The sequence below is a fragment of the Lupinus angustifolius genome, chromosome LG02 (genome assembly GCF_001865875.1).
Source record: "Lupinus angustifolius cultivar Tanjil chromosome LG02, LupAngTanjil_v1.0, whole genome shotgun sequence".
Taxonomy (NCBI): domain Eukaryota; kingdom Viridiplantae; phylum Streptophyta; class Magnoliopsida; order Fabales; family Fabaceae; genus Lupinus; species Lupinus angustifolius.
Window position 1 is genome coordinate 1,172,524 of NC_032010.1, and position 23,661 is coordinate 1,196,184.

Consider the following 23,661-nt stretch of genomic DNA (forward strand, 5'->3'; position numbering starts at 1 on the left):
TTATATATTATTGAAGTAGCTTGAAAAACATATTGAAGTGTTTATTTAAACATATATATATAGGGTAATATTGTTACGATGATATTTGGTAAGCTTCCTTACTGGATAATGAAATTTGACAAAAACCTCTGATAAATATTTTGAATTTGTAAGAATTAAAAGCATAAAAAACTTAGTGAAGACAAATGACATGTTTACAAAGTTGTAAGACTTAATAAGCCCATTGTTTCAAATCATTACTCTCGGGTTTGATGACTACCCCTCCTAATAAGTATCACTATCAGGAATCGAACCATCGATCCGGTAGGGCCTTATAACACATTGTTGCTACAATTACTACTATTCTTCTAAAATTGGGATGCAAAAATTAAAAAAAAAAAAGCAACTAATATCTCTATTTATATTAAGTTAATTAATATTTTATAACTTTCCAATTTATATCTCCACAATAGTCATAATATTTGATTACAAATTACAACTATCAACTCTTATTTTATGTCTAAATCAATCATTAATGTTAGATTTATATTACCTATAAATAGTAACAAATATGATTTTGATAAAAACAAATTAAAAATCAATGAAGATATAATAAATTAGTTATAAAGGTTAGTATCAAATATTTAAAGCGAATTACGAAATCGTAAGTTTTGATTTATTTATTTCTTTATAAATTTGCATCCTTTTCTCTTTCATTGCGTATTTTAGCGATCACACTCTAATTCTCTCTCACTTGCGCTTCTTCTTCTTCTTCGACTTTGATCCTTTCCCTTCACAACACTTCTGATTCCACTTTTAATTTCTGTAAGTAAATCTCAATCCTCTATTTCTGTCATTGTTGTTTTGATATGTTTCTGTTTTCGATTTTTGTTTGATTCATTGATCCGATTTTTGCGCTATTTGATCCTGTTGTTTGTATCAATTTTGATGTAATTGTTTTGATTTTGAAGAAACAACGATGACGGAGCATTCGGTGGTGAATTTGCACGTCGCGGTGAACGGTGAGGATGAGCAGAAGGTTAAAGTCGGTGGTGATTGTAATGGCGTTTCTCATGAGAAGACGGAGAATAGTGATGTCAGTGGAAAGATCGAAAATGACGTCACTGGTGCATTTGTCGATGGAAGTGATGTTGTTGTTGCTGACGGTGATCTCGGTGAATCGGATCTCGTTGCTGTTATTGACGGCAATGGTGATGGTGGTGCTGAAGTGGAGGTGTTGAAGGTTGGCGATGGTGAGTCTCACGTGACGGTTTTGAAGGTGGCTGAATCTGAAGATGAAGCTAAGTGTGAAACGGTTAATGTTAATAACACGGAGAATGTTTCCTTGGATGCTTCTGCTGTATCTAACTGTACATCAGAAGAAGAAATTCGAGTAAATGGAATTAGTAATGGTACGGTTTCAGTGGATGTTGATGTTGCCGGAGAGAATGCAGATTTGGGATCTGTCACTGGTGATATAGGCGTTGCTGATGTTAGTGTTGTAGAGGTAGGAGTTAAGGATTTGAGTAAAATTAATGATCATGATCACCGGATCGAAGCTGGTGTAGAAGATGTTCAAAATGGTGTGGCAGATAAGGAACTGAGCGAGCTGGTTGTGGAGAATGTGATTCATGGTGATGCTAATGGAGTTAACACCATTGTCATGGATTCTAATGATGTAGTTGATGTTCAGAGCAGTGTGGAGGACGAGATTCATGGTGCTAGAAATGGAGTCACCACAGTTACAGATGCTAATGGTCCAGTTGATGTTCTGAACGGCGTAGATGGTGATATTCATGGTGATGCTAATGGAGTTGCCATTATAGATGCTAATGGTGAAATTGGTATTCACAACAGCGCCGAGAATGAGGTTCCTGGTGATTCTAATGAAGATACCATTATAGATGCTAATGATGAAGTTGGTGTTTATAGCAGTGTGAAGAATCATGGCGATTCTAACGGAGTCACTCTTGCAGATGCTAATAACGTTGACATTCATAGCAGTGTGGAGAATGAGATTCACTGTGATTCTAATGGAGAAACCAATGCAGATGCTAATGCTGGAGTTGGTGTGCAAGACAATGTGGACAACGAGATCCATGATGAGGTGAACGTAGTTGATGTCTCTAGTGCTGTGGAGGTTTTGGGAGATGAGAAGGACGGTGTGACTGTCTTGGAGGGACTTGAAGATGAGAATATAAGTAATGGTGAATTTGAAAGTGTAGCTGTTGAAAGTGGTTTGACTGTAGAGAGTGTTGTTCCTGTTGTTGATGGAGTCTCTGCCTCAGATGTGGAAGAATGTACTGATGAAGGTGATAAAGCGAGTTCAGGAGAGAAGGCGCAGATCGAGCCTCTTGATTCCAGAGGTGGAGATGAGAAGGATAGTGGGACTGTTTTGCAGGAAAGAAGTGTGTCTGTCTCGCATACAGATGTGGATAAAACTCCAGAATTCGAAAATATAGTCAGCACTGATGTTTCATATGAGAAGGACATTGTAACTAACGAAAGTCAAGCTGGGGAATCTGAAAGTGCAGTTGTTGCAGATGTTCCTAATGGTTTGAAGGATTCCAATCTGAGTGAATGCTTTGAGAAGAATATGGTTTCTGTTCATGTTGATGTTGTCTCTGCTACTAGGGAAGTAAAGGAGTGTGCAAATGAATTTGATCAAAATGGCTTAGAGAAGCCACAAGTTGAGGTTGTAATTGATGCTTATGTGGAGAAAAGTGTAGATGGTGTAGATGTTCAAAACAGTTTAGCAGATCCAGAGCTCGGTGAATGCACCATGAAGGAGGTTCCTGTTGAAGTGAAAAACAAACCAAAGAGTTCTGAAGAGACAATACATGATCTGGTTCTTGAAGGAGAAAAAGTTTCAGCTCTAAACAGCTTAGATAAGACTGCAGATGATAATGTCGTCTCTAAAGTGAGTGGCAATGAAGTAGAGAGCGATGCTGAACCTTCTGCTGATATATCTGACATTAAAATCATTGCATCAGAGGGCAAAGCTGAGCCTTCAAACAACGCCGTGGAAAGTGAAGGTGAACCTTTTATTAATATCCCTGACAAGAAAAACAATGTCGTGAATAGTGAAACTAAACCTTCAGTTCAAGGTGAAATTTCTGTTGAAGGCGAAGTTGGCAATCGTGAAGAGGGAAACACAAGACCTGTACAAGAAGGATCTACTGCTGCAGATAGTTTTGATGGGCAGAATGTGGGTTCAGAGGTAGTGAAAAAGCCTTTCTACTATCTGATAAGGCTTCCAAGATACGACGATGATGAGAATATACAAGAGCAGATAAATGATGCTCTTAAGCAGGTAGAAGAAAAGACAGAACTTCGTGGCAAAATTAGAGCTGAAATCAACAGTAGAAAGGTCAGCAATCAGTGCATACAACATACTTTAATATTATTTTGATTGCAAAAGATGAAAACATTTCTATAACTTCGAGACCAATATTTGACATTAGATAATTTTTTGAAAAATGTTATGCTATGATCAGGATATCTGTAATGAGTGTCTTCAGGAGTTTAGAGCTGCAAAATTAGCAGAGCGAACTGCTCGGGACTTTCTCAAATCCAAACGTCAAGAAATAGATTCAGTTAAATCCACAATTAGCAGATTAAACAATGCAATTTCTGTTGGAGATATAGATAACAAGGTTCGCTTTCAATATACTTTCAGAAATATTTATATGATCTTGATTCTTCTGTCTGTTTTTGAAGTCTGGATATATGATTTATTGGCAGATAAGAAACATGGAACACAGGATCCAGCATGAAACTCTACCTCTAAATGAAGAAAAGCAATTGATACGTCAAATCAAGCAATTGAAGCAGAGTCATGGGGAGCTTTCTTCTATAATAGGAAAGCGGGATCAATCACAGAAATCTTCAGACCAAAATGACAGTATTGAGGAGCACATTAAGGTACCATCTTCTGATAGCTCTTATAATATTTCTTGAATTAACTACTTGATTGCATCTTCCAATCCCGTGACCGTTCAGGTCAAATACTTGGAATTATTTATAGGGGATTTCTGATGCTTTAACACAATATCATTGTCTCAATATTTTCAGCATTCAGAGCTTTTGAAGAAGGAATTTGACTTGCTTAAAAATAATCTTCAAAAGGCAGAAACAACAACTGATGCTGCAAAGAAGAAATATGATTATGAATGGGATAAACTGAGTGAGTTGCAAGGTCGTTTTAATGTTGCTGATAAAATTCGACAAGATGGATATACAAAGTTAAGGGCTTTAAAAAGCCAATTGCATGAAAAGGTATATTATACTTTCCCTTGAACATTTTATTCCTTTTACTTTTTGAATTTTCTCTCACAAAAAAATTGTATGAAAGATATATGTTGAGAGGAAGAGCTAGACCAACCTTTAACATTTTATTCCATTTATTTTTTTTTCTTTGACATAAAAAATTGCATAAAGTCTCGTGGATGGAAATAGCTTTATTCGCGATCATCTACCCTCCCCAAACCCCACTAGGTGGGAGTCTCGTGCACTATACTGCCTCGTAGTAGTAACAACCTGGGGCATAGTTAATAGCAAGGTGTTGCTCACTAACAATGCACCAAAGGGTTTTGATTATAACCATGGTGTAATAACACTACATTAATTGGGACAAGACAATATAGTTCTTGCTAGTACATAGCATATGTAGTCATGTGTAGCTTGCAATTTTAAATTCGGCAGCAAATGACCTATATGTCTTTCTGGATTTAATGTGTAGGCTGCACTTAGACAATGAATATTTGTATAAACATCAATATAATCAGCTAAACTCTTTCTTTTCTACTAGATGATGTTTAAACTAGATACTTGAATATTTGACCTTGATTAATTTCTGAGTGTTGTGGAAATTAGATACCTTTCAGATAATTGTGCTTTCATGGGGAGCTTTCTTCTATAATAGGAAAGCGGGATCAATCACAGAAATCTTCAGACCAAAATGACAGTATTGAGGAGCACATTAAGGTACCATCTTCTGATAGCTCTTATAATATTTCTTGAATTAACTACTTGATTGCATCTTCCAATCCCGTGACCGTTCAGGTCAAATACTTGGAATTATTTATAGGGGATTTCTGATGCTTTAACACAATATCATTGTCTCAATATTTTCAGCATTCAGAGCTTTTGAAGAAGGAATTTGACTTGCTTAAAAATAATCTTCAAAAGGCAGAAACAACAACTGATGCTGCAAAGAAGAAATATGATTATGAATGGGATAAACTGAGTGAGTTGCAAGGTCGTTTTAATGTTGCTGATAAAATTCGACAAGATGGATATACAAAGTTAAGGGCTTTAAAAAGCCAATTGCATGAAAAGGTATATTATACTTTCCCTTGAACATTTTATTCCTTTTACTTTTTGAATTTTCTCTCACAAAAAAATTGTATGAAAGATATATGTTGAGAGGAAGAGCTAGACCAACCTTTAACATTTTATTCCATTTATTTTTTTTTCTTTGACATAAAAAATTGCATAAAGTCTCGTGGATGGAAATAGCTTTATTCGCGATCATCTACCCTCCCCAAACCCCACTAGGTGGGAGTCTCGTGCACTATACTGCCTCGTAGTAGTAACAACCTGGGGCATAGTTAATAGCAAGGTGTTGCTCACTAACAATGCACCAAAGGGTTTTGATTATAACCATGGTGTAATAACACTACATTAATTGGGACAAGACAATATAGTTCTTGCTAGTACATAGCATATGTAGTCATGTGTAGCTTGCAATTTTAAATTCGGCAGCAAATGACCTATATGTCTTTCTGGATTTAATGTGTAGGCTGCACTTAGACAATGAATATTTGTATAAACATCAATATAATCAGCTAAACTCTTTCTTTTCTACTAGATGATGTTTAAACTAGATACTTGAATATTTGACCTTGATTAATTTCTGAGTGTTGTGGAAATTAGATACCTTTCAGATAATTGTGCTTATTAACAAATACTGAGCCTATTTTTGTTTACCGATATTGCAGAAGAAATATTTTTGGGAATACAAAGGTGCTGTTGCGAAAGGGCAGGAACTGGCAGCAGAAGGGAAGAAAGAGGAACTGCAATGCTTCTGTATTGATCAGGTAATCCTTTTACACTTGGAACAAGTAGAGATGATTTTTTTTCCTTCCAATCCAGTAAGCAAATAAACATGAATTTAGCACTTACCAATGAACAATTCAGGTGGAGAGAATAATGGAGTTTTGGAACAAAAATGATGAGTTCAGAAAGGACTATATACGGTGCAACACCAGGAGTATACTGAGGAGACTTCAAACCCTGGATGGTAGAGCACTTGGTCCCGATGAACAGCCACCAGTAATTCCAAATGCCTTCAACACTGATAGAGCCTCTAAAAACACTTCTCCGATCATGCAGTCAATGTCAGGACAAGAAAAGAAATCAACATTTACAGAATCTGTTGATATAAAGGATGAACCTGTTCCAAAGGTTGTGGCACAAAAAACCGAAAATAGTCAGACAAGTAAAGCAAAAAAGCCTGCAAAACCTGCTCCTTTGGAGAAATCATTGGTTGTAGTTCCTCGTTGGGGGGATGAGCCTGAAGATACAATTGAAGAACCAGTGAGAACAAAGGAGGAAGAGGAGTTGATCTTAAAGGCGGAAAAAGCAAGAAAGGAAGAGGAAGCAGAAAAGTTAAAGGAGAAGCGGAGGCAAGAGGAGATAGAAAAAGCTAAGGAAGCAATGGAAAGGAAAAAGCGTAATGCTGAGAAAGCCCAACAAAGGGCTGTAGCCAAGGCTCAAAAAGAAGCTGAGCAAAAGGAGAAGGTAATAATGTATATGTGATTATAAAATGTGATTTGAGCATATGATATATATATATATATATATATATATATATATAAATATATATGTGCGTGCGTGTGATTTAGATTTTATCTATTTATTTATCTGTTGTGCTTCAACTATAATACCATGCATATATTGGGATGAATAGGAAAGGGAGAAGAGGGCAAGGAAGAAGGAAAAAAGAAAGGCAGCTACTACTGAAAATACAGAACAAGAACCTGCTCCTGCACCAGAAATTCTCGCAAGAAGTACTGAAGAAATAGATCAGAGTGAGAAACCAGCTGAGGTAACAAAAAGGCCGAAAAAACCATCTCAATTCACAAAACAGACCAAGTCAAAATCCATACCCCTCCCCCTTCGCAACCGTGGGAAGAGACGAATTCAGCCATGGATGTGGTGGGCTCTAATAGCAGTTCTGATTGTTGCTGCCTTGTTTTATATAGGCAACAACATCTCTTTGAGATCTTGGCTGCAAGGTTATGGCTTCTGAGTAGTAAGCTCCAAAGTCAATTTGCTTAGATACTAAGCAATCTCTAAGTGTTTTTTGGGGGGGCCGATTTTAACACTTTTGTTTACATTATTACATGATCTATGTACAAAATCAATTTTTTCATGCCCTTGCAAAAGTTTTCCTGCTAGTTTTGGTTTTCTGGTTATGAAATTGTTTTTTTTCTTTCAAGTTTTGTTACTTTGGGATGTGATGTGAGTTTAAATGTTGAATGCTTCTGCTTATAATTATGATAATAAATTATTGTGGTTTTGCTTTTTTATATTCATCGTTTATAGTTTGATTTTCATCTTTCAATCGTGGTTACTTTTAGTTACTTTAATACAATTTTATTTGTTTTAACAAAAAAAAACCCAATAAATTCTTAGAAACTTTAACATGGCTAATACTCATAAATGTTTAAGCACACTATATATATAAGCATCACCTTGGCTTAAAGTTACAATGAACTAGGGTGTGTTTGATTTATTAAAAAAATATGGGATACACTCATTCTTTCCATCATTAATATCGTTGATATAGACATCCCAATATTAACATTATTGTTATTGTGATCATTAATATTAATGTTGTCGCCATCCCTATCATCCCATCGCGACTACTATCGCTAGTGTCGCCACCACCATTGTCACCACCATTATTATTACTTTAAAATACAAACATGACTATTATTAACAACTCATTTTACTTATGCTTTCAATTTCCAATTTTTCAAATATCTTCCAAACAACTTAGACCAAAATGAAATCCATAAATGTACATAACTACTATCACTTTTCTATTGCATGCATACAAATCCAATCTAAAATTGTTGTGAACACTAAATCTATACACTTCCAAATCTCTTAACTTTGGCACCAACAAGGTGAGAAAGTCGTTGAAGTGCAACATCAACAACATCCTTAAACCCAACATCACTAGCATTGGGGTGCACATAAGTAATCCTAGGAATCAAATTTATGACAACTTCACGCATTCTCTTAACTTCCTCATTAGAAATGTTCAACAACACTTGTTCAATCTTATTTTTCCCACAAGCATCTTTCTCATGAATGAAAACAGAATAAGTGTGTGTATCTTGAGGCAAATACCATGAATATTGTGTATAAGCAGTGTGTGGAGAGAAGAAAACAGGAATGCAACCAGCTAATATAGAATCAAAAGTTGACCTTCTTGTGAAGGAATCACCAGGTGCTTGAAGACAAAATCTAGAGTTTTTCATCACTTCAATCACCACCATTGGTTCATGGCACTTGCTACCTCCACTACCACATTGTAACAACATGCATTCTGATGATTCACTACACTGCTTCACTATCTCATCACGTACCTTATTATACAAATCCATAAAATATCAAATATTAGAAAACTATATACATGTAACAAATATATGTTAAGTAAACCCACAATATATAATATATACATGTAACAAATATGTTAGTAAACCCACAATGTAATTGGAGGAAAAAAAAAGTATGAAGTGTATAAGTTTTATATATTATCATTATTATTTTTAAAAAAAACTAATTCAAAAAAATGATAAATTATCTAGTAAGTTTGTATAATTTTTTACACTAACAAAACATAAATATTATACTCATGAAATTGATTATTAATTTTTTATAGACCCATAATTTACTATTGATCAAGTAGTGCTAAACATTAAAAAAAAATTGAAGTAAAAGTCATACATTACTTTACAAGTGGCTAATCAACCAAGTTAATGTCAACTTTTACTTTAAAATCATTACTGAAATAAGTTTTTATTAGATGACTCCTACAAAGTCGTTGCCCCAGTAGTACAAAGCCCCACCCACTAGATCCTAATATTATCAAAAAATAAATAATTTAATGATCGATATTTGATGTGAGTGACAACTACGAACTCCGAAAGAGATTAGTTCATTCATATAAGGTAAAGGGATACACTTGGTAGTAAAAATAATATATAATCTTATAAAGTTTTTTACTTTTAACTTAATAAAATAAAATAAAAAACTTATAAAAATAAGCTATTAAAAAAAATGTAAAGAAACAAATAATGAAATTGTTTGAACTTTGAACTCATACCTTGGCTTTTTCCAAGCCTTTACGTTTTCCACCAACAAAAGAAAACAAATGGGGTCTCTCGAATTCCCTGATTCTTTTTTGCCATGCCACCATTTGAATGAGCATAGTAGGATGAAAATAAGAAGGGTAAGGAACACCAATTTGATTTGAACCCTTCCAAGGGTTTCTTTCTACTGTTAGCACCGACATGTTTAGGACATGTGGCATATTCAATAGGACATTTGCACCAAAATCTGGTCCTTCTTTTGTTCTCATGAAATCCCATGCTGTTCTCCCTAGTGCAACAAAGTGGTCCTCACCATTGTTCCTTTTCCACCATTCTTGACTTTCAAGAAACTCTACTAAATCAACGGCTAAGGAATCTCTTAGTGTATGATTGGTTTCACCAAACACGCTTGAAGAATAGAGGCCACCATAGAAGGGTACGTAGAATATAAGTGCCCTAGATGGGTCCCATGTTCGACATGGGTGGTTCTCTAGCCTTGCATGGATTATCATCTCTGCTATGAATTGGTGGGTGGCAAACCACGACGGTGTTGCTGTGGTTGCGCTGGTGGTGGTGGTGGTGGTGGAGATAGGTTGACCTAAACCGTTGTTAACAACATGGGGGCACATGTTGGTGTAGATGTTGAGGTTTTCACAGTTTTTGAGTAGTCCTATGTTGAAGCGTTGGTGGAGGTTGTAGATATAGACAGGGCCTGATCCGTCGCATGTGGCGGCCTTTGGGGTATCGGTGACGGTGGTGATGGTGGTGGTGGTGGTGGTTGGGAGGTAGAAGAATAGAATAAGTAGCCATGAAATGAGGAAGAGGAATGAGAAGAGAGTGAAGGTAGAATAATGAATAAGGTTGTGTTTGGATTTTGAGAGAGTTTGTGAAATTGTGTTAGTGTTAGTGGATGGAAGAGAATATAGAGATGAAGTTGGAAATGGTTTTCTGAACAACATGGAGAAGGAATTCAAGCACAATGGAACAACACAAGTTGTGGTTTACACTTTGTCACAATATCTTGGTTGTGTTTGTGGTTACTAACATTCTATTTATTGTTTTTATATTTTTTTTGTTTCCCACATGTTCTCGCACTGGAGGTAATTCTGTCCGAGTCAGGAATATCCACAGGTACGTGGGGTTAACTCTCCCAACAAATATTTTTTCCATTCACAAGACTCAAACTCGGGTTCTTGCTTAAAGAGAATTAAACATGTAACACTTGAACCAAAGCCGCTGATATTTATTGTTTTTATATGAATAGAGTTGTATTGCTTCAAATTATGTTTTAAAAATTGTATCATCAAACAAAAATAAAAATAATAGTAACAATATGATATATTTTTATTGATCTAAGAGAGTGTATAATAAGACAAAATTTATGAGAGTAGATATTTGTTTGTTTGATATACCTCCAATTGTAATTATGAGTCTTTACATGAACTACTAAAACTATAATATTATGGCTACAATTATGATGGTAAGAAACAATTTAAAATTAAGTAATGTTATATCCTTTTATTAGAATGAGGATCCTCTGTATCTAAAAAATTTCATGTACCAAACCAATCAAACACCATCAAATGACATAAAAAAGTTAATTTATAATTTTGTGATTTTTTTTTAATAGATCACAATTTTCCGTTGGGTTGGGACATAATAAGATATAAAAAAGTGAGATAGATGATCTCTATTTCTTTTACTAAATCACTATATTTATGAGAAAGTAATATTTTCATTTATAAACTAATCATTAATAAATAAAGTATTATTGTTACAAATATCATTTTTTTATGGATAAAAAAAATTGTAGGATAATTTAATAGGAAAATGTATGATATTCCATTTAAAACACCACTTTCTCCTATAAATGAGAAAGCAATTTGTAAAGAAACGAGTTAATGCTTGATTACCTAGGTTTCGAATTCGCTTCTTATAAATAGAAAAAATATCTACTTGGAGAGTTAATCTCATGTACCTGTGGATATTCTCAGTTCGTATTGCCTCTAGTACAAGATACATGTAGGAAACCGAAAAAAAAGAGTTACTGAAATATAATGTCCCATGTAAGGAATTAATTAGGTAGGGACAGAGTGAGAGATGAGTGAGTGATGCTGGTCATTGCCTCATTGGTCCAGAGGGATAGTGGCAGTGGGGACAGCTCAGACACATTTATTTCTGCTCATAAAAGTTTAATAAAATGTTAGGAGGATTTTTATTTTATTAATTGATGAATTGTTTGAAAGTATACATTTTTAATAAGAGTTTAAAATTTATGTACCGTCAGTAAAGCTTTTTATACTGTCAATACATCATTCGTAATTGATTTTGTACTATTTTTGCTTGAAAGTCAATAATAATTAAAATATGAATGATGAACGATTTGCTAATAGTATAAAAAACACTTACGTTGTTAGTGTATACATATTAGATTCTTTTAGAATGCACTATCTATGCTCTAGTAATGTAAAGATTTATATACAATCTGTGTATCATTCACTACTCATTTGTTTTTATTTTCATTTGAAAGTCAATAATGATTAAAAGTGTATGATGAATGATACAGTGACAATGTAAAAAACTCTTACATATATCTTTTTCTCATTATTTAATTGGGCTAACGCACATGTTGTTCATGCTTCTTTACAATTGAAAAAAACTAAAACTTGGATGTGTAAAAATGTGAGTAAAATTTAATTCTATTGAAATATATTAAACAATGAAACAATAAAAACTATATAAGTATTTAATAAAAAATATATAATTGTGTATAAGTCTCTAAAGGACAAAAGAGGTGGTCTCTTATCACATGCAGCTTTGATGTCAAATTTGTAGAGTCAGTGTCAACTAAACAAAAACAATAATGAGTCAAGAATTGGGTACCATCATTCTATGTTGATTGTTAGAGATAAAATGCATAATGAATTAGACTTGAGAAACTTCCTTACTTTCCAAAGAGTTTAAAATATGTGCATTGATAGTGTAAAGTTTTTTACACTGTCAGCACATCATTTCCATCCTTGATTTGTATTACTTTTGTTTGAGAGTCAATAATGATTAATAAATCAATGGTGGATAATTGACTGACAATGTAAAAAACATTTACACTTTCATATTAAATCCGTTTTCAAAATGTATCTTCAGACTTAAATAAAACATCAGAATTGAAGGACCAATGTGTATATATTATAGTTGTAGGTGGTATAAATTGGTTGTTCATGTCTTGTCTCTTAACCTTTCTCCCTTTATTTTTTCCAATTAATGTTGGACCCACTCATAATGATTTAATTGTTCTTGGTCATTTTTTAGTTTTGTTTCTATTACGTTTTTTATTAGCTAGATAATTCTAGAGTGCTAGAATTGAGTTAAGTAAAATCGTTTATTTATTTGAGATTTATGTTTGTGAGTGATATTGTTGTTAGTGATTTGGTAAACCAATACATGTTGGAAGATGCTTATTTTGCACTATGGTCCTTTTTTTATTTGTATTTAAATTTGTTTCTCTCTCTCTCTCCTATGGCTCATGAAAGCATCACAACTTGGAGATTTGAAGCACAAAGTTCATATCTTGCTTTTTTTGGGTAACTTTGAATGAGGGGAAAAAGAGAATGAAGAATCAGAAAAAAAATGAGCAAATTCAAAGTACCTGAATAATTGGTTCTATGTACATATACCAATAACAAAAGACAAATGCATGAAACATAAAGTTGATTATTGTGTTGAAGAAGTAACACGTTGTATAGAAGTATAAGTTAAAAGAAAATAAGTACATGAATTCATAGAAGATTCTTCATTGTCTGCAAGTTGGGGGAAAGAGGAAATGTTTTGAAAGTTTTCCAAGTCTCTCTAAAACTCTCCACATGCTCAGTTTAATGATCTACAATTTGAGGTTTTTCGAAAGACAAACATGTCAGAATATCAAATTGCCTTTAATAAAATTTTATACTTACATCATATTTTATCTCCATTGTTAAATAAATTTTTAAGGGAGAGTAAAACTATATTTTGTATTGTCATTACTTTAGTCTTCTCGCACACCAAACAAGGGGAGAGGTTTAACATGGTATGTATTCTTTTTGTCCTTACCTTCTTCCCCCTAGTTGCCCCTTAATCCATCTTCTTCTCTCATAACTCCCAAACATAGTTAAAGGTTTTAGATGAATATTTAGTGTCAAACATACTTATATGCTCCTTTTACTTCGTCAATAAGTGATATAAGAGCCGATGGTTAGATGTCTCAACCAAGTATTACGCGGACTATCAAATGAAATTAAGTTTCTAAACAAAATTAAAAATGACAGTCAAACTATACTTGACATAAGACACAAAATATGTTTAGAGTTGTGGTCACATTACTTTATAGGATTCTAATGTGCAAGCACCTAAGAACAGCACAATAGTGTGCACATGAACAATGTCATTCAACCCATTATGTGGGATAAGTATTATGATACCACCACTTTATTATGTGTAGGAAGATTTGTAAGCTAATTTTATAGGAGGATGTATGAGTATTATGTGGGACAAGTAGATATCTCAAACAAGAAGCTAACTAAAGGCAATAGCATGTCCCCCAAAATACATGGTTTCCACTCCAAAAAATTAACAATCTCTAGATTTAAGGATTCAATATAAAGCAACTGAAATTCAAGGATGTCAATAAATCAGTGTTATTTGCTGCTATTTTCAATAACGGCGCCTACTTCCTTCCCGATCTCGCCCATAATCTCTACCTCGGTCATCATAATCCCAGTCGTGATCTCTTCCCCTGTCCCGCTCTCTACTTCGACTTCTTTGCCTCTCTTTATCATTTCGCTCTCTGTGCCTGTTATCACCATTATTATGTTCCCGTCCTCTGTCTCTACTTCTTTCTCGAGCATCCCTATCAATCCCTGCCAACAGATCCAACCATTTCATAATTTCATACAAACATATCAATGATCATGAGCCAGTGATATAATCACTACTCCTTTGGTTTATTGGGTAGCTATTGCCTTTAGCTTCTATTCAGCCTCTAATCAGCCTTTGAGGAATAACAAAAATGTAATAACGAGATATGCGTCCATGATTCTTAGATAACATACATATATATATATATATATAGCACATTAATTTTCTTTTACAAGCAATAAAATAAAATTTAAATGCAGAAGCCCAGCTGACCATGGATTTGAGCCAGTCACTTCAGCTTGGGAAAGTTCACTTGCATTGAAGCCAGGCTAGGTCGGTTGGACAACTTAATAAAAAGAAATTTAAAAACCTCAATTTTGAATGGTCTGAAGCTACCTGGCACAGGCCATAATCAGAAACAACCAAACAGAACATAAAAACCGTAATCCTAATCAGTTTTCTTTCTCTCCTCTGAAAACCATGTCAAATCCCTAGCCCTAACTCATTTTTTACTCTTCAAGAATATGGTGAACCAAATCCATTTAACCTAACAAACTATTGTCGGTTGACCCAGGTTGGCCAAAACCCGGCTCACCACTAAAATGAGCCAACCTGGCTACACTCACTTAAGTGTTCAACCTGGGTTGACTCACTTAGGCTGGCTTTAGAACTCGGAACAAGTATGCTAGGGAGAGTTTTGAAATTAATATATAATAGAAATTTGAGGTCAACGAGCTCAGGAGTATCTAAGTTCCATCCGTAGCCCTAAAGGCACTGGTATAATAAATTTAAGGAGAAGAAACCTAGATATGCAAGAAATACCTAGTTCCTCAACTTCCCATCCAGCACGTCCAGAACCAGGGTGGATAATTGACTGACAATGTAAAAAACATTTACACTTTCATATTAAATCCGTTTTCAAAATGTATCTTCAGACTTAAATAAAACATCAGAATTGAAGGACCAATGTGTATATATTATAGTTGTAGGTGGTATAAATTGGTTGTTCATGTCTTGTCTCTTAACCTTTCTCCCTTTATTTTTTCCAATTAATGTTGGACCCACTCATAATGATTTAATTGTTCTTGGTCATTTTTTAGTTTTGTTTCTATTACGTTTTTTATTAGCTAGATAATTCTAGAGTGCTAGAATTGAGTTAAGTAAAATCGTTTATTTATTTGAGATTTATGTTTGTGAGTGATATTGTTGTTAGTGATTTGGTAAACCAATACATGTTGGAAGATGCTTATTTTGCACTATGGTCCTTTTTTTATTTGTATTTAAATTTGTTTCTCTCTCTCTCTCCTATGGCTCATGAAAGCATCACAACTTGGAGATTTGAAGCACAAAGTTCATATCTTGCTTTTTTTGGGTAACTTTGAATGAGGGGAAAAAGAGAATGAAGAATCAGAAAAAAAATGAGCAAATTCAAAGTACCTGAATAATTGGTTCTATGTACATATACCAATAACAAAAGACAAATGCATGAAACATAAAGTTGATTATTGTGTTGAAGAAGTAACACGTTGTATAGAAGTATAAGTTAAAAGAAAATAAGTACATGAATTCATAGAAGATTCTTCATTGTCTGCAAGTTGGGGGAAAGAGGAAATGTTTTGAAAGTTTTCCAAGTCTCTCTAAAACTCTCCACATGCTCAGTTTAATGATCTACAATTTGAGGTTTTTCGAAAGACAAACATGTCAGAATATCAAATTGCCTTTAATAAAATTTTATACTTACATCATATTTTATCTCCATTGTTAAATAAATTTTTAAGGGAGAGTAAAACTATATTTTGTATTGTCATTACTTTAGTCTTCTCGCACACCAAACAAGGGGAGAGGTTTAACATGGTATGTATTCTTTTTGTCCTTACCTTCTTCCCCCTAGTTGCCCCTTAATCCATCTTCTTCTCTCATAACTCCCAAACATAGTTAAAGGTTTTAGATGAATATTTAGTGTCAAACATACTTATATGCTCCTTTTACTTCGTCAATAAGTGATATAAGAGCCGATGGTTAGATGTCTCAACCAAGTATTACGCGGACTATCAAATGAAATTAAGTTTCTAAACAAAATTAAAAATGACAGTCAAACTATACTTGACATAAGACACAAAATATGTTTAGAGTTGTGGTCACATTACTTTATAGGATTCTAATGTGCAAGCACCTAAGAACAGCACAATAGTGTGCACATGAACAATGTCATTCAACCCATTATGTGGGATAAGTATTATGATACCACCACTTTATTATGTGTAGGAAGATTTGTAAGCTAATTTTATAGGAGGATGTATGAGTATTATGTGGGACAAGTAGATATCTCAAACAAGAAGCTAACTAAAGGCAATAGCATGTCCCCCAAAATACATGGTTTCCACTCCAAAAAATTAACAATCTCTAGATTTAAGGATTCAATATAAAGCAACTGAAATTCAAGGATGTCAATAAATCAGTGTTATTTGCTGCTATTTTCAATAACGGCGCCTACTTCCTTCCCGATCTCGCCCATAATCTCTACCTCGGTCATCATAATCCCAGTCGTGATCTCTTCCCCTGTCCCGCTCTCTACTTCGACTTCTTTGCCTCTCTTTATCATTTCGCTCTCTGTGCCTGTTATCACCATTATTATGTTCCCGTCCTCTGTCTCTACTTCTTTCTCGAGCATCCCTATCAATCCCTGCCAACAGATCCAACCATTTCATAATTTCATACAAACATATCAATGATCATGAGCCAGTGATATAATCACTACTCCTTTGGTTTATTGGGTAGCTATTGCCTTTAGCTTCTATTCAGCCTCTAATCAGCCTTTGAGGAATAACAAAAATGTAATAACGAGATATGCGTCCATGATTCTTAGATAACATACATATATATATATATATATAGCACATTAATTTTCTTTTACAAGCAATAAAATAAAATTTAAATGCAGAAGCCCAGCTGACCATGGATTTGAGCCAGTCACTTCAGCTTGGGAAAGTTCACTTGCATTGAAGCCAGGCTAGGTCGGTTGGACAACTTAATAAAAAGAAATTTAAAAACCTCAATTTTGAATGGTCTGAAGCTACCTGGCACAGGCCATAATCAGAAACAACCAAACAGAACATAAAAACCGTAATCCTAATCAGTTTTCTTTCTCTCCTCTGAAAACCATGTCAAATCCCTAGCCCTAACTCATTTTTTACTCTTCAAGAATATGGTGAACCAAATCCATTTAACCTAACAAACTATTGTCGGTTGACCCAGGTTGGCCAAAACCCGGCTCACCACTAAAATGAGCCAACCTGGCTACACTCACTTAAGTGTTCAACCTGGGTTGACTCACTTAGGCTGGCTTTAGAACTCGGAACAAGTATGCTAGGGAGAGTTTTGAAATTAATATATAATAGAAATTTGAGGTCAACGAGCTCAGGAGTATCTAAGTTCCATCCGTAGCCCTAAAGGCACTGGTATAATAAATTTAAGGAGAAGAAACCTAGATATGCAAGAAATACCTAGTTCCTCAACTTCCCATCCAGCACGTCCAGAACCAGGAAGAACTCGTGGAGCTTCAGTTTGCTGTGCTTTGGCACGGAATTTCTTCTTAAGATTTCCAAACTCATCATACAGCTCACCATCATCCTGGCAGTAAAAAAAACAGATCATAAAACCAAGGTAAAACGTATACATTTTCTTATCTCACTTTCAGATAATCTTACTTCAGCCTCCCGTCTACGACGTTTAGTTTCCTCTAGTTCTTCTTCATCAAGCTCTTTGTAACCTCCACCTCGCCCTCCCCTGTTTGGACAGAAGGTAGAATCCTAATTTAGCAATATATTTTCAATAAATTGTGCACAATGAAATGAATTAGAATGAGTTGACTAGTGAAGCAGGCAATAATACAAGTTTGAAGTAAAATAAAAACATGGGTAGAATAAAAAACAAGGAAATCCCACATTCTCAAATTAGAAAGAACTACCATAGTAAAAATAATGGTTCACGATTAACATTAACCACAACAATTGGATTAACCATAAGTCCTAACATGTTTTCCCTAGGTAGAAATTTGTTCACCGGACTTCTTATGATGGAACTCTCTTATAAGGACATAGTAATGGTATTACCAGAAAACATAAAGCAATACACGTGCTCTTTTTTTCCCTCTTGTTCTTTACTATTCATTTCCTCAGCCAGGATAAAATGCAATAAGATTTACATGAGAGCTTAATTAAGAACACAAATTACAGGCAAACCTACAAATGGTACCACAAAAGTATAAGCTAGCTGTGAATGTATAAATATATGAAGACGTTAGATTTGAGGTAGTTATATAATATCAAAATAGTGAGTTCCTAAAATGGAGAAAAACACTGGCAATATTTGTAGTTTTGTACTGCCGGCAACATTTGTATTGCCAACATTCAAATATAAGAGTTTATGTTACTATTGCTGTCCAGCACCAGACACAGGGTTGAGGCTACTCTAGTCCAGTTTGTTCTGTTGATATTTGCTAGGTACAGAATTATGCACACCTATTCTATAATGAACAAATGAAATAGGCGACTGGAATAGGATGGGTTGTCCTCTTACTATTACATTGGTTGTTAGTTATAGTTATGGAGAGATGTGCACAGTTGTCAAAAGGGGGTGTAGCATTTGAGCGAGGGTAACCTGTCATTTTGGCATTTGCTAAGGCCTGGAAAAAAGTCGTCTTCCAGAAGGGGAGCATTGCTCTAGCACCTTCGTTAACTTTTTCAGTATATTTAAGTAATACAGTCCCTGTTTATCAAGTGCTGCTCTCGTTGAGAGGTTTTCACTTTTCCAACAGAGATGTATGCAAACTCGAATGGAGGCTTATATGACAGCATTGGAGACATCTCTGAAAAATCAAAATCAAGAGTACAGTCGAGTCTCATTACACTCCATTTCATTAGACCCACTATTTTATCCAAACATAGCCACAGGGAATTCTATTATTCAAACGATTTTCTATATGTTACAGTTTTTAAGTCAGCTTTCGTTCATTTTAGAATATAAAACAAGTATTGTCATGCCATCATCATGTGTTAACATAAAAAACATTTTTTTCCCAAAAAGACAAATTGCATTTTTTCTTACAACCACATCAAGGTGCCAATATTAGTATGCGCATTTAACTGGCATCAAGTAAGAACCAAATGAATCAAATACAATACCTTACTCCACCCTCGCTAGTGCCAGGCTTATTGGTGTTGCAAATATTGCATTTGTTCCGCTTTGCCCAATTGATATTGGCACACCTATGCAAAAAGTAAACAAAGATTATTCATTAAATTAAACAAAAACTAAAAAAACACAATAAACCACAACAGCATGCATGTGAGGTCAATGTCACATATTCAAATAAAATATAATACAAGCAACTATGTCAGTCCAAGTGCCAAATTAAAGTGTATTACAACATACATATCAGATGAAGAAACTAAATCAAGATAACCAGTACATAATGATAGAGCTGGCCATAAGTAAAGGCCAGCATGTACTAAACTCCCAGCAATATTTAACCTTGCCACAAATTACTATGTATGGAATCAAAGAATACCGACAATGCAAAATTAACTGCCAATGCTTATCTCATTGGTTGTTATAAATATTTTATTTATTTTTAAATTAAGGGAGTTATTTTCTGGTGAAGTGGAAAAAATAGGGAGAAATTGCACTTGTCCATCCTGATATATCACCCAAGAGCACTTTCCCATACTAAACTGCCTACATTGGTACACTCCACCCTCACCCTACCATCCTTTCACCAATAGCCCCCTATCATCAACATGTCAGTGAACTGTATGATAAAAAACAATAATAATGATAAAATAACTTGAAGACAATGTGTGAACAATCGTACATTGGACAAGGCCAATCATTGGGGCCAAAGAGTCCACCACCTGGATGACCAGCACTCTCCGTATCTTGTCCACCACGTCCCTTGCCACGACCACCACCACCTGCGGCACCAGGAGCACCAGCTGGACGAGCAGTTCCACAGCGATTGCATGCACCACGGAAAGCAAAATTCACATTGTTGCAACTGATACGATAACAAAAAGTATTATTCACTCCACAACAAATCATCTATGAAGACATGATGAGTAAAAGAACAAGAAAGAGCAGCTCACCAAGCTCATATCACAGACCTTGTATTCGTACACATCCAATCACCCTCTTGCTTCCATGCTTTGCCTGAAGTTTCATTTCGACCTCTACCTCTTCCACTACCCTCATTAACATCCGCAAGAGATTCCTCTACTCCACCAACATTATCAGAAACAAGTGATTCACCCACTGGATTAATTGCTTGGTCATCCTTGTTTTTTGACTCTGCTATATAAACTCCAATTGTACTACCATGAAAATCTTTGTTGTTAAACCATTCAACAGCAGCTAAAGCAGCATGTGGGTCCTCATATGTTACGGTAGCATCTCCCTTTGGTTCATTAGTCTCTTTGTCTCGATATAACCATATTTTCGGTCTCCCTGTGCGTTTATCTTTCTACAGATCAGATAAAATAAATACAGAAAATTTAAAAGGGAGTGAGTTGAGATGGAATGGAACAGAGAAAAGAGGAGCATATAAAACCAAAGAGAGAAATTTAACAAATATCAAATCAATAAGTTAATGAAAAAGTGAAACTAAATGTTCATTTTAGTACCAATGCATACAATGCCAAATAAAACGACTTGGCAAAAAATAAAAATCAATTGATATTGCTATTTTACTAGGAAAATATAGAGAAAACTCAAGGAGCAGAGCTTCGATTATAGAGAAAATACGGGGAAAAAATGTAGAAAACAAGTGACGGAAATACAGAAAGGGGAGGGGAATCAGAGATCAAGTTGCAGTCTTTTGCCCCAATCGCCTTACCAACCCACAATCACTACAAGTTATGCTATACCTCTCAACTACACTCACCCTACACCTTATACTAGTTCCCTCCTATCTCTCTCAACTACACTCAATGCAGGATTATCCTTTCCAATAGCTGGCTGCCAAGTGGACATTTTGAGACACCCATTTCCTTTAGGCCCAAATTCCTCCAACCCCATTTTTCTTCATCTTCTTTTATATGCAAGTCAAGGGCTTACAAAAAAATTACAGTTTGGAATAGTTATTCCAATTCCTCAAATTTTGGAATTGGCTCAGAACCATAAATTCTATGTTTGGGATGTGCAAAGAATTAGAGCATAGAGGTATAGCAGTACAAGAGAAGAGGGTAATAAATCCTCACGAAGAGCAGAAAGAAAGAGAAACAACTACTCTGGAGATAGAGCGATGCAACAAAGCATGATAATCCCTCTACAAATGTACCCCAGAACAATGCAATAAAGCATGTCAGTTCCTCATAACATTTCTCCCTCTATTCTTCTCTATTTCCTAGCCCCCTCCATCAGTCGCTCTCTCCTTCGATTCAACCTTCTCTTTTTCTTTTCTGGTTAGATGTCACTACTTCAGGAATCTATATCAATACTGAATTATAATAATATCCAAATAATATAATTCATACACAAAACAAAATTCATAAGTTTCTTAGATAAGACCAATAATTCCATAATTACCCTATACATACTACTACTACTACTACTACTACATTTCTTGTAAGATTTTCTGATCCGTCCTTCTAAAGACCTAAATTTCATGAGAAAAGGACAACATGATAAGATCAATTTGAAGGATACCTGCAAAGACTCCATACCTTTACTAATCCAATGGTGCCAAAATATTCAGCCAACATATTTTCATCAGTCCCATAAGGCAAGTTGCATACATAAATAGAACCATTTAAAGGAGCAAATTTTCCAGGAAAGCTAGCCATGGACTCCAAATTTCATAAAGTTGAAGCAACGAGAACCACCACAGAGCTCTGGGAAAACATACCAATAACATTTTCTTAAGAAGATTTAATAAAAGAACAGAGAAGCACAGCCATTGTCAGGCATGCACAAACACGGAAGTGAAAGCAGAAATTAAACCAGTCAAATAAATTGCAAGGAAATTGTAAGACATATCTATCACCACCCAATATTCTTGTATAATATTGTTCACAATGGCAAACATCACTCCAATAAAATAGATTTTACAAATCAAAAAACAAAATATGGGAACAGATAACTACATGGGTCTGCCAGGTTGTTGCAGAATTGGGCGGTTGAACTTGCTTGCAAATGCTTTTTTCCCATTTGTTGCATAACTACAAGCTGCATGATTATGTGCATGATATTGTGGATGTTCTCAGTTATTACCGTTAACTATTAATTATAAATAATTACTAATATATTTTAAAATATTTTATTTTAATTACTTAAGTAAATCACTTTGTTCAGAGAATAACTTAATAAATGGGTCAATTTAAATTGTGATGAAAAAACTAAATAACTGGGCCAATCTAATTTAAATTTTATGAAAATAAGCTCATGAGGTTAATTAGTAGGGTTTCTACAGCTCAAATGTTCTTTCTTATTTGTTGTAACTCATTCATGCCCTATCACCAATTACTCTTTCGTTCCATATACGGAATCAATACAAGAACCAAAGAGATCCAATTTGCACAAGAACTAATTCGTGGTTCTGTACCAAACTGAGCAATTGTGTTTCAATGCTTCAAAATTAAAACTGAAACAGCACCAATCTCATAAACAACCTAAAGAATCTGAAAATTTTGAACAAATTATAACGTATACTATCTCCAAAAAACAAAAAAATGAAGCCATAATATAAGCAACACTGAATCCAAGCAAATACTGAACTCAAAATGAATTTCTGATTTGAATATATCATAAATAAATACAATATGAAAATGAATCGTACTAATCGTTAACCCTAGAAGAGATGTAAGAAGAAGAGAACATACCCAATTTCGAGCTACAGTGAAATCCAAGAGAAGAAGCAGATTGAGAGAATAGTGGAAAGTGAGAAATGGAATGAAGAAGAAGACAGAAACCCTAAAACAACACAACACACACCAAACTGTTGTGGGGTAAATGTCTAAAGGAACACACCTTCTTAGGTCATTAATAGTAATACAATATAATTTATGGGAACTAGCGTGTTGACATGCACACCGTGTCTGTCAACCCGCTTTCCTATTGTTTGTAACGTGTAGTTTGTCATGTATATTTATGAATTGTAGTACTTTTGTATATTAAATAAGAGTATTTCACAATTGTGTTTATTCGAGTGTTGTAATTGAATACATTTTTTAAAAATTGAACATTCAAATAGTTTAGTAACTCACGTTTATTTTTATAGGTAAACTGTATGATTAAGACATAATCGTTGAAATAAATCCTAATATAATAAGGTCTTCATGAAATGTTTGTGAATTGCATTCTTATTTTGTAATAATGATTACAGAAAGTAATAGACATGATAAATCGAGTA

General features: G+C 34.6%; 3 protein-coding genes across 7 annotated transcripts; 1 reads left to right on the plus strand and 2 right to left on the minus strand.

The window, feature by feature from the left end:
• Positions 623-7,574, plus strand: LOC109330754 (titin homolog). 2 transcript variants are annotated; one of them, XM_019565045.1, is made up of 9 exons: positions 623-804; positions 951-1,656; positions 1,702-3,349; positions 3,477-3,635; positions 3,724-3,903; positions 4,054-4,257; positions 5,982-6,080; positions 6,181-6,783; positions 6,953-7,574. In XM_019565045.1, the coding sequence occupies exons 2-9, from the start codon at positions 959-961 to the stop codon at positions 7,292-7,294; spliced, it is 3,933 nt and encodes a 1,310-aa protein (XP_019420590.1). In that variant the 5' UTR covers positions 623-804; positions 951-958; the 3' UTR covers positions 7,295-7,574. The 2 variants fall into 2 exon arrangements, with proteins under 2 accessions (XP_019420590.1, XP_019420583.1); XM_019565038.1 differs by having other exon boundaries at positions 951-3,349.
• LOC109330772 (probable xyloglucan galactosyltransferase GT17) lies at positions 7,994-10,372 on the minus strand. The gene is made up of 2 exons (XM_019565054.1): positions 9,383-10,372; positions 7,994-8,642 (listed from the first exon to the last, which is right to left on the minus strand). The coding sequence occupies exons 1-2, from the start codon at positions 10,325-10,327 to the stop codon at positions 8,139-8,141; spliced, it is 1,449 nt and encodes a 482-aa protein (XP_019420599.1). The 5' UTR covers positions 10,328-10,372; the 3' UTR covers positions 7,994-8,138.
• LOC109330781 (transcription initiation factor TFIID subunit 15-like) lies at positions 13,903-23,219 on the minus strand. Of its 4 annotated transcripts, none has more exons than XR_002105716.1 (9): positions 23,132-23,219; positions 21,977-22,144; positions 20,420-20,775; positions 20,131-20,313; positions 19,442-19,525; positions 17,966-18,044; positions 17,762-17,888; positions 16,677-16,941; positions 13,903-14,021 (listed from the first exon to the last, which is right to left on the minus strand). XR_002105716.1 is itself a non-coding variant. In XM_019565068.1 (9 exons), exons 2-8 carry the CDS (start codon positions 22,094-22,096, stop codon positions 16,736-16,738), a joined length of 1,155 nt encoding a protein of 384 aa, XP_019420613.1. In that variant the 5' UTR covers positions 22,097-22,144; positions 23,132-23,219; the 3' UTR covers positions 13,903-14,041; positions 16,689-16,735. The 4 variants fall into 4 exon arrangements, 3 of the variants coding, with proteins under 3 accessions (XP_019420613.1, XP_019420606.1, XP_019420619.1); XM_019565068.1 differs by having other exon boundaries at positions 13,903-14,041; positions 16,689-16,941; XM_019565061.1 differs by lacking the exon at positions 13,903-14,021 and having other exon boundaries at positions 16,584-16,941.

Coding starts and splice junctions, on each gene's coding strand:
- LOC109330754 (XM_019565038.1), top strand. CDS start 959: ATGACGGAGCATTCGGTGGTGAATTTGCACGTCGCGGTGAACGGTGAG. Junction 3,350..3,476: donor CTGAAATCAACAGTAGAAAG/GTCAGCAATCAG, acceptor TGCTATGATCAG/GATATCTGTAATGAGTGTCT. Junction 3,904..4,053: donor GTATTGAGGAGCACATTAAG/GTACCATCTTCT, acceptor CAATATTTTCAG/CATTCAGAGCTTTTGAAGAA.
- LOC109330772 (XM_019565054.1), bottom strand. CDS start 10,327: ATGTTGTTCAGAAAACCATTTCCAACTTCATCTCTATATTCTCTTCCA. Junction 8,643..9,382: donor AAGGCTTGGAAAAAGCCAAG/GTATGAGTTCAA, acceptor TTGTATAATAAG/GTACGTGATGAGATAGTGAA.
- LOC109330781 (XM_019565068.1), bottom strand. CDS start 22,096: ATGGCTAGCTTTCCTGGAAAATTTGCTCCTTTAAATGGTTCTATTTAT. Junction 20,776..21,976: donor GCACCATTGGATTAGTAAAG/GTATGGAGTCTT, acceptor TCTGATCTGTAG/AAAGATAAACGCACAGGGAG. Junction 16,942..17,761: donor ATGGGAAGTTGAGGAACTAG/GTATTTCTTGCA, acceptor ATCTGTTGGCAG/GGATTGATAGGGATGCTCGA.